The sequence below is a fragment of the Ursus americanus genome, chromosome 23, assembly GCF_024610735.1.
Source record: "Ursus americanus isolate L20-20 chromosome 23, mUrsAme1.1.p, whole genome shotgun sequence".
Taxonomy (NCBI): Eukaryota; Metazoa; Chordata; class Mammalia; order Carnivora; family Ursidae; genus Ursus; species Ursus americanus.
Window position 1 is genome coordinate 33007696 of NC_142149.1, and position 14898 is coordinate 33022593.

General features: G+C 35.8%; 1 protein-coding gene across 2 annotated transcripts in view; it reads left to right on the forward strand.

Moving 5' to 3' along the window:
* Positions 1-14898, forward strand: part of BRIP1 (BRCA1 interacting DNA helicase 1) — a 178856-nt gene continuing 163958 nt past the window's right edge. For both annotated transcript variants that reach the window (XM_045773420.2, XM_087854564.1), the window contains exons 1-4: positions 1-240; positions 1034-1156; positions 2297-2408; positions 4520-4693. In XM_045773420.2, the coding sequence (XP_045629376.2) occupies positions 1061-1156; positions 2297-2408; positions 4520-4693 (382 nt within the window). In that variant the 5' untranslated portion in view covers positions 1-240; positions 1034-1060. The remainder of the gene's footprint in view (positions 241-1033; positions 1157-2296; positions 2409-4519; positions 4694-14898) is intronic.

The window sequence follows — 14898 nt, forward strand, 5'->3', positions numbered from 1 at the left end:
TTAGGTACTGGAGTTTGTGCACATTTCTGTATATTATGTTATTTTTTATTCTATTTTATTATTATTTTTAAAGATTTTATTCATTTATTTGAGAGAGACAAAGCACAAGGAACGGGAGCGGCAGGCAGAAGGAGAAGCAGGCTCCCGACAGAGCAAGGAGCCGGATAGGGGACTCTATCCGGGGGCCCTGAGATCATGACCTGAGCTGAAGGCAGACGCTTAACCGACTGAGCCACCCAGGTGCCCCTCTACTTTATTGTTTTTTAAAGATTTTATTTATTAGAGAGTGAGCACTAGTGGGGGGAGAGGCAGAGGGACAAGCAGACTCCCGGCTGGGCTTGATCCCAGGACTCTGAGATCTTGACCTGAAGCAAAGTGAGAAGCTTAAGGACTGAGCCACCCAGGTGCCATAGGGCGCCTTATGTACACATCATGTACAGACATTATCTTATTTAATTATTAACTCAGTGCCTGGCTAATTTTTGTGAAAACTCTATCAGGTGGGTAGTATTATCTCCATTTCACAGATGAAGAAATTAGCTCTGAGAGGTTAAGCAATTCACACAGAGGAATTCAAATTTAGGTTTGCTTTAGTCCAAAATTCATCTTTCCATTATACCCCACTGACCTTTAAATAAGAATTTTTGGGCACCTACTAAGTGCCAAGGCATTGTCTCTCTCATAACTGTTTTTAAATTAGGGATTACTACAGATAAGGATCTTAGTCTAGAGAAGTGAACAGACATGATCAAGGTAACATATCTGAGTTGTTTTCAGAACCTGGTCTAGAGCTTGTACTTTCTAACTCCTAGTCCACAGCTTTGGCACAGCAGGGGTACAAATCCACATTTGTGAGATTCCAAGACATGCTGTCAACCACTGTGATTTATAACACTAGGAAATTCTTTTACTTCCCCGTTTGTTTTGTTTAAGCATTTATTACAATTTTTATTTCCAGACATCTGTCCTAGTGTTGGAATCTGGTTTTCTTTGAATGTTATTGTTTCAATATTGATTTTCATTTCTGTTGCAGTTAGGAATGTGAAGTAAATAGCGAAGCATGATGTCTTCACTTTGGTCTGAATATACAATTGGTGGGGTGAAGATTACCTTTCCTTATAAAGCTTACCCATCACAGCTTGCTATGATGAATTCTGTAAGTATTTTTCAATACTTATTTTAAGTTTTTATTAAGATGCAGGTGCTTATAATCATGAGACTACGTTCATTTTTTCAGATAGTAAATGGATTGAAAATTTTTGCCGGGTTCATTGAAGAATATCTAAACTTTGGAAAAATAATACTGATCACAGCTAAAGTATATATGTGCATTGTTATAATGGAGACAAAAGAAGAACATTCTGAAAAATGTTCTCATCTCAGTTGGAACTTCTATTTACTTTGCAGAATTAGTGCTTTCTCCAAAATATTTGCTGTATATTACACAGAACAGTATATTTCTCACCATAATTTTTTGGAGATAGTTGTCATATAGAAAATTAATATACAAACTTAAGTAAGCCAACTTTCCAACTTTGTTAAATCCGAATATTTTACCATATTTACTTTATACCTTGTTTGTGAGCAATAGAGTATTTACTGCACATATTTTAAATGTTGCATAATAATACGATACTATACCTACCTGCAGAACTTGACTTTTTTTTTTTTTTTTTTGCTTAACAGTTTTAAGATGTGGGCCTGTTGATTGTTAATCCATTTTACTTGCTGTATAGTATTCCATTATATGGATATGCCAGGATTTTTTGTCCATTTTCTTTTGATAGACTTTTAAGACTTGTTTACATTCTTTAGCAATTATGAACAATGCTGTTATGAACTTTCTTATACAGGTTTCCTTGTGTTCATGTGGGAAAAGTGTGTGGAGTATCTACATAGGACTGGACTTGGTGGAGTTGGGTATCTTCAACTTTACAAGGAATTGATAATTCCTTACAGAGTGGTTGTAACAATTTACACTCCCAAGAGCGGTATCCTCCATTAAGTTTTCATCAAAGATATTCATGTGCTATATTCTAGTTTTACAGAAATGATTAAGGCACAAATTGCTTTTTTTTCATGTCTTTTTTGCTCAATATGCTTTTAAGGCCATAATTTTAGGGAGAGGTATAAAGGAATAAAGTCTAGTTTAGCTAAATACTGGTTCTCCCTTCTGCTATTGCTGTGCTCCAGGAAGTGCAACCTTACTTCTCATTGTTATTGTATTTGTACTTATGATGGAGAGATACCCTAATGAAGTAAATTGTTTATTTTTTTATTGTTTTTGTGTCCATAGATTGTCAGAGGATTAAATAGTAAGCAACATTGTTTGTTGGAGAGCCCTACAGGAAGTGGGAAAAGCTTAGCCTTACTTTGTTCTGCTTTAGCTTGGCAACAGTCTCTTAGTGGTAAGTAGTTGGTTGATATCTTCAGGTTCCTTAGTGCGACCAGAAAAAAGTGTTTAATAAAGTACTTTTTATCCAGGATGACTCAACCATGTTCTAGCTAGCTAATATAGGTACAGATTCTCTTTTAAGATTTTTTTTATAAGTTGTATATATTCCTTTTTTTTTTTTTTTTTTTTAAGATTTTACTTATTTGAGAGAGAGCGAGTGAGCAAGAGAGAGTACAGGTAGGGGGAGCGGCAGAGGGAGAGGGAGAAGCAGGCTCCCCGCTTGAGCGAGCCTGATGTGGGGCTTGATTTCAGGACCCTGAGATCATGACCTGAGCTGAAGGCAAATGCTTAACCAACTGAGCCACCCAGTTGCCCCAAGCTATATATATTCCAAAAGAGTTTCAACAGAGCAAAATATGTTGTTAATTCTAAAACAGTTTTGAACATACTATAGTTCTTTATTTGATGATTTAGAGTCTACATAAAAATCTTGGAATGCTTAGTTATCATTATGAAAATGATTATGATAATTTGTATGTAAAAGATGCAAGAGATGGGCCTGTCATGATGCTATAACATACAGAAATAATTGCTTTGAGCAAATCCTTTAATATATTTGCTTATTTGTCCCTTCCTTATAACATTAGACCATAGAATATATAAAGAAAACATTCTAATTGATTTTTCTACTTGTTTAGACGCCAGATAAGCAAAAGTTTATTGTAATATCATTTTCATAAATGCATGTTATTTTCTATTACTTTTACTTTATTTGCTAAGAAAGGCCTAGTAACATTTACTTTTATTAAAGACTTGGTAATATACATAATAAATCTGAAATACAGTATTGGATATGTTTTAGTTACATAATTAGATGGATTTGACCTAAAGTATTAGGAGAATTTAAAGTTAACCACGAGTGTATGTAGGAATGTGTGTATGTATTTTTATGTGTGTGTGTGTGCATATATATATATATATATATTTATATGTTTTTTAAAAGGAAATGTGCTACTGATAAGACTATTAAAAATAAAAAGTAAATATTTTATAACTTTTGTTGTTCATTTTGATTGTTAATGATGTTACTCTTTGGGGAAAAAGATAATCTGTTAATAACTTAAAATTTTTTTTTTTTAAAGATTTTATTTATTTATTCGACAGAGATAGAGATAGCCAGCGAGAGAGGGAACACAAGCAGGGGGAGCGGGAGAGGAAGAAGCAGGCTCCTAGCGGAGGAGCCTGATGTGGGGCTCTATCCCATAACGCCGGGATCACGCCCTGAGCCGAAGGCAGACGCTTAACTGCTGTGCCACCCAGGCGCCCCAATAACTTAAAATTTTAATGGGAGACTGAAAAATAGAATTAGTAGTATTTATGTAGTACAGATGGGAAAATAATGTCAATACTGTTCATAGAAAATTAATTATTCACCTTTTTTTAATATCCATGAATTGTGTATTTATATATGTAGGCAATCACTTCTTGACCTTTTGGCTAAGATCAGGTGTAGTATTCATGTAGGCACACAATGTAGACCTCTATTACAATTATGTATTCTATTTAAGTATTAAAAATTACCTGTTTTATTTAAATATTGACCTTAAAATATATTTTGATACATGTATCATAATTGATACATCATGAAACATGTTTCTCTTTTAAATAGATGTATAAAGTAGGAATGATTTAACCCTTATGTATTTACATTATTTAAAGTATTGAGATTTGTTTCTTTAGGGAAATAGTAGTAATTAAGAATATACTTTAGGTCTTTATTTTAATCTTCCTTGCTTGACGTTTTAATAAATCTCATAAGTGAATACCTGAGTGGTTAACATTATTAATCTTTGACTATTATTAGATTTTTACAAATTATGTAAATTGATGATAACTTCTCTGTGTTTCTGGTGTGTTTTTCTCTTGTTGTAATTGATGCTGGAGATAGGGTGACCAACTTGCCCAGATCTGCCAGGTACTTTTCCAGTTTTAGCACTGAAAATCTTGTATCTTAGGAAACCTCCCAATCTTGGGCAGATTGGGTGGTTGCTCACCCTAGTTGCAGAGGAAGATTAATATTTTTTAAATGAGAAGTATTACAACTTGGGTTTTTCACTTTTTTAGGGAAGCCAGTAGATGAAAGCTTAAGTAAAAAAGCTGAAGTACCATCATCATGTTGTTGTGCATGCCATTCAAAGAATTTTGCAAACACTGACTTGAACCAAGGAACTTCACATCATTTCAACAGCCCAAGTACACCACCTTCTGAAAGAAATGACACTTCATCAGCTTGTCAAGGTAGTTTATATTTTGCCTGGCTCTGTTAGTATCTGTAGTAGCCTTAATTATTGCTGTTGTGAGACTTAACTAAGATAAATTTGTTTAGCATAATTGACAATGTATCTTCACCTAATTTCTCTGGAATTATTTTTAGATAACACATAGGATAGTCAGATATCCTTGGACTATTTTATTCTTGGGTTGACTTTTAATTTATTCAGACATTTTGCTAGTTTAAATCATTTTTTGAAAAAGGCAGTGCACAGTAAATGATATTTAGAAATTGATCTGATTTGTAGGCAGTATTGTCAATTATATGTTAGAATTTTTGGGGTGCCTGAGTGGCTCCGTTGTTTGGGTACCCAACTCTTGGTTTCCCTTCAGGTGGTGATTTCGGGTTTGTGAGAGTGAGCCTCTGGTCTGGCTCTGTGGTAGGTGGTGAGACTGCTTGAGATTCTCTTTCCTCTCCCTCTGCTCCTCCCTCCCTTTGCATGCACTTGTGTTCTCCCTCTCTCTCTCAAATAAATAAATAAAATCTTTAAAAAAAATTATGCGTTATAATTTTTTAAAACACACTGATTTGTAAGACAAAATTTAATTAGCCTCATTCATTGATCCTTATGAGTTTGCCTGGACTTCTGAGGCCAGTATATCTTATATGAGGCTTTTTTTTTTTTTTTTAACATACGTTTGTTTTTTTGTTAATTGAAGTATAGTTGACACACTATAATATATACATTAGTTTCAGGGGTACAACATAGTGATTCAACAAGTCTAGGTGTTATTCTGTGCTCACCACAAGTGTGTCTACCATCCGTCATCACCTTATGCTATTACAGTGCCGTTAACTATATTCCCTGTGCTGTACTTTTTATTCCTGTGACTTATTCATTCTGTAACTGGAAGCATGTATCTTCCATTTCTCTCTGGCAGCCATCAGTTTGTTCTCTGTATTTATGGGTCTGTTTCTGCTTTTTGTTTATTCATTTGTTTTTTAGATTCCCCACATAAGTGAAATCATGTGGTATTTGTTTTTCTCTGACTTACTTAACTTAGCATAATACCCTCTAGGTGCATCCATGTTGTCACAAGTGCCAAGATTTCATCCTTTTTTATGGCTGAGTAGAGAATCAGTTATGTTTTAAATATGATCCTTAAACAGTTCTTACTAGATTTATTTAAGAGAAGTATACTAAGAATATCACAAGATTATTAATTTTTAAAAATATTTCTTTGGCTTTGAGTATATGGAAAGGATTAATCATTATTTACCTGAGCCAAAAACCTAGGAGACACACTATACACTTTGTTCTTCCTCATTTCTCCATGCAGACCTCTATCTCCTTTGATACCTCCTTAGTCTGAAGTGCCATCTCTTTGTAAGAGCGTGTAATAACTTCTTTTCCTACTTTTACTCATGCCATCCTTTAATCACTGGCAGGAAGAAAAGAGGTTGCCATGATTGACTTAAGTCTAAAAAGGATCCACTTTTTTTTTTTTTTTAAGATTTTATTTATTTATTTGAGAGAGAGAGAGAGGAAGGAGCAGAGGGAGAGGGAGAGAATCTCAAGCAGACTCCTGATGAGCACAGAGCAACACGTGGCTCTCCATCTCACGACCCTGAGATCACGACCGAAATCAAGAGTCAGACACTTAACCATCTGAGCCACCCGGCTGCCCCTAAATAGTATCCACCTCTAAAAGGAAGGATAGAGTTCTCTTCCTCTAAAACACATGACCCATTTGTGGAGGAGTGTAGCTGCTTGAACTAAAGTATGATTCTGTTAGGAATGAGGAAGAGGTGGTTGAATACATGCTGGAGAGGTGACCAATAGTGTTGTCTATACTGTTTTGACCCTTAGCCCTTTTGGCTTTCTTTCCATTCCTTAGGGGGATCATGCTTTTGCCTGCTTCAACACCTTTGCTTATGTTAGTGTTTCTTCTGAGGAAAGTCCCATCTTCCATTTGCTATCCTGCATTTGCTTTAGGTCTCAGCTTAAATGTCATTTCCTTGAAGGAGCCATACTGACCTTTCTGTCAGACTAGATTTGATTTCCCTGTTATATTCTGTCCTCTCACTGTGTACGTCTCCTTCGTAGCACTTGTCAGTTTGTATTATCCATATGTCTGTGTGCATCATATCAAGTTCTGCTTCCTGTAGCAGACTATATACTCCATGAGGTCAGGGATCATATCATTTTGCTTATCATAGTATTTTTAGTACCTAGCAGAGTGCCTGGCATATGGTAGGTGCTAGATAAGTATTTGTTATATGAATGAATGGAATTGACTTTGAGATAATTACAGGACTTCTGGTTTATGTTTATATACAACCTGGTTTTGTTTTTGTTTTTTTTTTTAAGATTTTATTCATTTATTTGAGAGAGAGAGCACAGCAGGGGGAGCGGCAGAGGAAGGGGGAAAAGCAGGCTCCCCACCAACCAGGGTCACCAAGGGCGGGGCGCAATCCCAGGACCCTGGATCATGATCTGAGTCAAAGGCAGGCGCTTAACCGACTGAGCCACCTAGGTGCCCCTATACCCTGTATTTTTTTTAGAACAACCTTATTGAAATATACTTGACATAACTATATATATAAATGGTACACTTTGATGAGTTTTGACATAGGTGTACTTCCATTAAAGCATCAAAATAGTGAACATGTCCATCACTTTCAAAAGTTTTTTCATGCCCTTTTGTTATACCTCCTACCCAAGCCTCCATGACTCACTCTTTTCAACCACCGATTTGCTTTCTGTCATTGTAGGTTAGTTTGCATTTTTTTTAGAGTTTATTTAAATGGAGTTATAGTTTGTACACTTATTTGTCTAGCTTCTTTCACTTAACATAATTCTTTTGAAATTTATCCATGTTGTTGCATATATCAAGTTTGTTCCTTTTTATTTTTGAGTAATATTCTATTGTATGGATATACTACAAATTGTTTATCCAGTCACCTATTGATGTATATTTGAGTTGTTTCTAGTTTTAAGCTATTACATGTAAAGCTACTGTGAATATCTCTGTATAAGTCTTTGTTTTGGACATGTGCTTTCATTTTTTTAGGGTAAATACTAGAAATGACTAGATCACTTATGTTTAACTTTTTAAGAAATTTCCAAACTGTTTCCCAAAGTGGTTTTACCATTTTACATTCCCACCAGCAGTGGTTGGGAGTTCCCATTTCTTTACATCCTTGTCAGTACTTTGTATGGTCAGTCTTTTTTTACCTTTCTAATAGGTATGTAGTGGTATCTCATTGTGGTTTTAATATGCATTTCCCTAATCACTTATGACAGTTGAGCATTTTTTCATGTGCTTATTAGCCATCGGTATCTTTGATGAAATGTGTGTTCAAATCTGCTTCTTTTTTGTTTTTTTTCTTACTGCTAAGTTTTGAGAGTTCTTTATATATTTTGAGTACAAATTTTTTTTTATCAAATATGGTTTTAGCTTTTACTTTTAGTTTGAGATCTATTTCAAGTTAATTTTATAGATTGTGTGAGGTATAGATCCAAGTTCATTTATTTTGCGTAGGGCAACCTGCGTTTTAATGTGACTGAGTTAAAGTTGTTTAGAATAGTCTCTTGAAGAATCAGATGGGATCAGGATTGTATTCTGATGCTCTGTATTTTTAAGTAAGTTCTTTAATCTGATATAACCTAAGTACAGAAAAGTGTGTGGACTGTAAGTGTATAAGCTTGATGAATTTTCACAAAGTAAGCAGTCGTGTGACTATCACCGAGATAAAAAACATGGGACATAACCAACACCGCAGAGGCCCTCCCTAATTGCTATTCTCCCTTCCATCACCATTGATGGTTTTTACCTCTTTATAGATGCGGAATTATGTGTACTCTTGAACACTGTACTGCCTCGCTGCTTTTGCTTAACATTGTATTTCTGAGATTCATTGGTGTTTTTGCATATAGTACTAGTTTTTGTATATTATTTCTATAGTTTATTAATCTGTTCCACAGCTGTTAGACATTTGAGTGGTTTTAATTTTTGCTTATTAATGCTATTATGAACATTCTTATTCATTCTAGTGCATATGGATATTTTTTATTAACTATATACTTAGAAATGGAATTGCTGGTCATAGTGTGTGCATATGTTCAGCTATAATATATATTGCTAAGATTTTCCAAAGTGCTTGAACCAATTTATTTGCCCTGTTGCCCTACATCTAGTAGTATTTGGAAGTTACATTGTTCAACATTCCTGTTAACACTTAATATTTCCAGTTGTTTAAAATTTTAGCTGTTCTGGTGCATCTGTGGTGTTCTCCTGAGTTTTAATTGGTATTTCTCTGGTGACTGATGAGGTTGAGCATCTTTTTATATGTTTATTGGTCATTTGAATATCCCCTTTAGTGAATTGCCTATTATTTAAGTTGTTTGCCCATTTTTCTATTGGGTTGTTTCTGACTGATTTCTAGGAGGTATATTTAAAAATATATTCTAGATCTTGTTTTAAAAATATATTCTAGATCTTGTTTCTTTATAACTTTGTATTTTAAAGACTTTGATAAACTTCCTGCAAACTCCCCTGCTATAAAGAACAAGAAGATAAGCCTTTTTTTTTATATGCATATAATGTAATTTTTTAAAAAATGAATTGGGGTTAATCTTATTTGGCACATGGCAATTCAGTTTTTCTAAAACTAAATTTTTGTTTTGGGTAGATATTTCCTACCCTTTAATGGGTCCATACAAATTTGCCCCTTGATTTATTTGGGGCTGAAATCTCAATAATGGCACTATTATATTTTGAATGGGATAATTCTTTGTTATGGGGGTAATTCTTTGTTATGGGGACTGTCCTATGCATTGTGGGATGTTTAGCAGCATCTCCTAGGCCTCAACCCACTAGATGCTGATAGTATTCCTGCCTTTTGTGACAACCAGAAATGTCTATGCCCAATGTCCCCCGCGGAGAGACTTGGGGATTAAAAGTGCCCCAGTTGAGAAATCTAGATTCATTTTGTGGGTATTTTACCAGTTTGACAAAAATTGCAGAGCTCAAAATTACATGTATTTTCTAAAATATATATGGAAACGGAAAGGACTAAGACATTCTTCAAGAACCAGGTCAAGGTGAGAGGACTTGATCTATGAGATATCCTGATTTTTTATATATAAAGCTATAGTAATTAAAACAGTTTAGTATTAGCACAACGTTAGACCAGTGGAAAACAATAGAGAACCCAAATTCAGTTCCACATGTATCTAGAAGCATGATTATTTATAGAAGTGCGTCTAGGGGTGCCGGGGTGGCTCAGTTTGGTTAAGTGTCTGACTGTTGATCTCAGCTTAGGTCTTGATCTCAGGGTTGTGAGTTTAAGCCCAGCATTGGGCTGCACTCTGGGTATGGAGACTACTTAAAAAAAAAAAAAAAAGGTATGTTTACAGAGCAGAGGACTAAGGAGGGACTTTTTTAATAGTAGTACTTAGATCTCCATATGAAAAAATTTAAATTGGAGTCCTACTTTATGCCACACACAAAAATTCATTCCAGGCAGATTAAAGATTTAGGTATGAAAGGCCTTTTGTGGTTCCAAACAAATTTTAGGATTGTTTGTTCTAGTTCTGTGAAATATGCTGTTGGTATTTTGATAGGGATTGCATTAAATCTGTAGATTGCTTTTGGTAGTTTTGGCGTTTTAACAAGATTTGTTCTTCCAGCCCATGAGCAATGTCTTTCCATTTCTTTGAGTCCTCTTGAATTTCTTTCATCAGTGTTATATAGTTTTCAGAGTACAGGTCTTTCACCTCTTTGGTTAAGTTTATTCCTAGGTATTTTATTGTTTTTGGTGCAGTTGTAAATGGGATCATTAATTTCTCTTTCCGCTGCTTCATTATAAGTGTATAAGAATGCGACAGATTTCTGCATATTGATTTTGTATCCTGCAAATTTACTGAATTCATTTATCAGCTGTAGTAGCTTTTTGGTGGAGTTTTTAGGGTTTTCTATATATATTACTATGTCATCTGCAAATAGGGAAATTTTACTTCTTACTTACCAATTTGGATGCCTTTTATTTCTTTAGGCTATCTAATTGCTGTGGCTAGGCTTTCCAGTACTATGTTGATTAAAGTGATGAGAGTGGATATCCTTGTCTTGTTCCTGACCTTAGGGAAAAAGCTGTCAGTTGGCTGTGGGTTTTTCATATAAGGCCTTTATTATGTTGAGATATGTTCCCTTAGACCTGCATTGCAGTTTTTATCATGAATGGATATTGTACTTTGTCAAGTGCTTTTTTTTTTTTTTGCACCTGTTGAAAGATCATATGGCTTTTTATCCTTTCTCTTATTAGTGTGACATATGACTTGATTGTTTTGCTTCAATAGCCAAAACAATCTGGAAAAAGAAAAACTAGAGTACCACAACTCCACAGTTCAAGTTATACTACAGAGCAGTAGTAATTAAAATAGTGTGTTACTGGCAAAATATAGACACACAGGTCAATGGAATAGAACAGAAAATCCAGAAACAAACCCACAATTACATGGTCAATTAGTTTTTGACTAAGAAGGAATGAGTATACAATGGAAAAAGAGTCTCTTCAACAAATGGTGTTGGGAAAACTGGACAGCCACATGCAAAAGAATGAAACTGGACCACTTTCTTTCACCATATACAAAAATAAGCTCAAAATGGATCAAAGACCTAAATGTAAGACCTGAAACCATAAAAATCCTTGAAGAGAGTGCAGGCAGTAATCTCTGACATTGGCCGTAGCAACATTTTTCTAGATATGTCTCCTAAGGCAAGGGAAATAAAAGCAAAAACAAATTACTGGGACTACATCAAAATAAAAAGCTTCTGTGCAGTGAAGAAAGCAACCAACAAAACTAAAAGGCAACCTACTGAATGAGAAAAGATATTTGCAAATGAAATATCTGAGAAGGGTTAGTATTCAGAATGTGTAAAGAACTGATACAACTCAATAACCAAAAAAGAAATAATCCAATTAAAAAATGGACAGAAGACATGAGCAGACATTTCTCCAAAGAAGACATACAGATGACCAACATCCCTCATCATCAAGGAAATGCAAATCAAACCACAAAGAGATATCACCTTGTACGTTAGAATGGTGCAGTTGTAAATGGGATCATTAATTTATCATAACTCAACATAACATTTAATCATAACTCAAGAAAGCAGGTGTTGGCAAGGATGTGGAGATAAAGGAAGCCTCTTGCACTGTTGGTGGGAGTGCAAACTGGTGTAGCCACTGTAGAAAATAGTATGGAGGTTCCTCAAAAAATTAAACCTAGAGCTACCCTGGGGCACCTGGGTAACTCAGTCAGCTGGGTGTCTGACTTCAGCTCAGTTCATGATCTCGGGGACCTGAGATCCAGCCCCGCATTGGGCTCCCCGCTCAGTGGGGTCTGCTTGTCCCTTTCCCTCTGCCCCTCCCCCTCTGCCCCTTCCCCCCCCTCGGCTTGTGCTCTCTTTCTCTCTGTCAAATAAATAAATAAAGTCTTTAAAAACAAAGGAAGAAAAAAATAGAACTGCCCTACAATCTAGGAATTGCACTACTGGGTATTTACCCCCCAAAATACAAAAACACTAATTCAAAGGGATACATACACTGTTATGTTTATTGCAGCATTAACTGAGTAGCCAAACTACAACAACAGCCCAAGTATCCATTGATAGATGAATGGATAAGGAAGATGTGGTATATATATATATATATATATATATATACACAATGGAATATTATTCAGTCTTAAAAAGAATGAAATGTCGTCATTTCCAACAACATAGAACTGGAGAGTATAATATTAGGCCAGTCAAAGAAAGACAAATACCATATGATTTCACTCGTGTGGAATTTAAGAAATGAAACAGATGAGCCAGGGGAAAAAAAATGGAGACAAACCAAGAAACAGACTCTTAACTATAGGGAACAAACTGGTGGTTACCAGAGGGGAAATGAGTGGGGAATGGGGGAAATATAGGATGGGGATAAAAGAGTATACTTATTATAATGAAAAAAAATGATAAAAGGAAAAAAAGAGACTCATCCGGAAGTATTCATGCTGAAAGATAAATAGTGATTACTTCAGAGAGGAAGAATTAGAAATGAGCAAGTGGGGGAGCCTGGGTGGCTCAGTCGTTGGGCTGCCTTTGGCTCGGGTCATGATCCCAGGTTCCTGGGATCAAGCCCTGCATTGGGCTCCCTGCTCTGCGGGGAGCCTGCTTCTCCCTCTCCCACTCCCCCTGCTTGTGTTCCCTCTCTCACTGTCTCTCACTCTGTCAAATAAATAAATAAAATCTTAAAAAAAAAAATGAACAAGTGGGGGTGGATGGGAGGGAGGGAAGTGGATGGCATTTTACTGTTTCTTATTTATATACTTTTAATTTACTTAAATCTTTACAATGAGCTTGTATTAGTTTGATAACTTTTCAAAACTTCAAGATATTGGGGGCACCTATGTCTCAGTGGGTAGAGTATGGAACTCTTGATCTCAGGGTCGCGAGTTCAAGCCCCATGTTGGGCATAGAGCTTACTTTAAAAAAAAAAAAAGAGCATTCAAAAGGGGCACCTGGCTGGGTTAGTGAGTAGAGCATGCGGTTCTTGATCTCTGGGTTGTGAGTTCCGGTGCTATGTTTGGTGTAGAGCTTACTTAAAAATAAAATCTTAAAAAAAAAACAAAAAACAACTACTTAAAGGTAATGGCTTATGTTGGAAACAGATTTGGAATCAATTCCATAGTTTACCTTGGGCACTTACTCCATCTTTCTACAGTTTCCCCAACTGTAAAATAATAATTGTTACTTCATGGGATGGTCAAAGGAGCTGATCTACGTTAAGCTTTTAGCCCACTGCCTGATACTGATAAAGTTGAAATGTATAGGTCAAAAAAAAAAAAAGAAAGACCTAGGTATAAAAGACAATTAAGATTTTAGAATATAGTGGTATTTATTTATTCATTTAGAGCACTTGAGAGTGTGAGTGGTGGGGTGAGGTGCAGAGGTAGCGAGAGGATCTTTTTTTTTTTTAAGATTTATTTGAGAAAGAGACTGCGCGTGCGCCCGCGCGCTTGAGTGGGGAGAGAGAGGAAGAAGCAGACTCTCCGATGAGCAGGGAGCTGGATGTGGGGCTCTAATCCCAGGACCTGAGACCATGACCTGAGCTAAAGACAGAAGCTTAACCAACCGAGCCACCCAGGCGCCCCTGAGTGAGAGAATCTTAAGCAGGCTCCATGCCCAACACAGAGCCTGATGTTGGGCTTATTCCACGACATTGAGATCATGACCTGATCAGGAGTCAGTCACCCAACTGACTTGAGTCACCCAGGTGCCCCTACAATATAGTGGTATTTAAACTATGTTCCTAAGAGTCATAAGAAAAAATATGGCCTGGGGGGGGGGTCAGGAAAGTTCTAGGTCTTTTATTCTATTTTGGAAATTTTAAGCAATATTTCTTTAAAAAAATAGAGTCCTTTCAGAAAAAGCTTAGAAATCAATGCCGTGCAGCATAGATTTACTTGTGCTTTTACAGACTCAAACTTGGTTTTTGAAAATAGTATTGTACCTGCTTTTAGAGCTTTCTTCTCTAATAGTCTGTAAATCTTTTAAGGCCAGAGGCTGTTTCTTTTTCATTGTTTTCCATTGTATCTAGAATTGTATGGACCCCGTAAAATAAATGCTTGTTAAATGAGTTCAAGCCCTAAGTGTGGAGGGAATGTATAGAGAAGAGCTGAGAGGAAGGAAGGTACTTTTAAGAACACTCTCATTTAGGGAAAAGGAGAAACCAATGTATAGGAACAGTTAAGAAAAGTGTTACAGAAATTAAGGAAAAAGGAAATGTGTTTGTTGTATTTCAAAAAGATAGTGTTATGTTTTGCTGAATCCTTAGAAGTTATGCTGATGGATTTTGGAGTCAAACAGCAGGAGTCAGTCATATCCATGCTCTGCCTCTTACTAGCTATATGATATTGGGCATATTAACTTGACTTCTTAAAAATCTAGTATTCACATCTATTAGGTGGGTTAATATTTGGTGATTAAGAGGTCATTGATGACCTTCAGGGTAGTGGGATGAAAGGACAGATTATAGGACCTTGATTCTACTGTATTTTAAAGCCTAAAGAACATATAGAAGCTTAGTGGGGAAGGAACATTGAGACATTGTAAAGTAAGATTTTTATATAAATGACTTTTTCCTATGAGACCCTTACAGTTATATTTTTTAAACCATG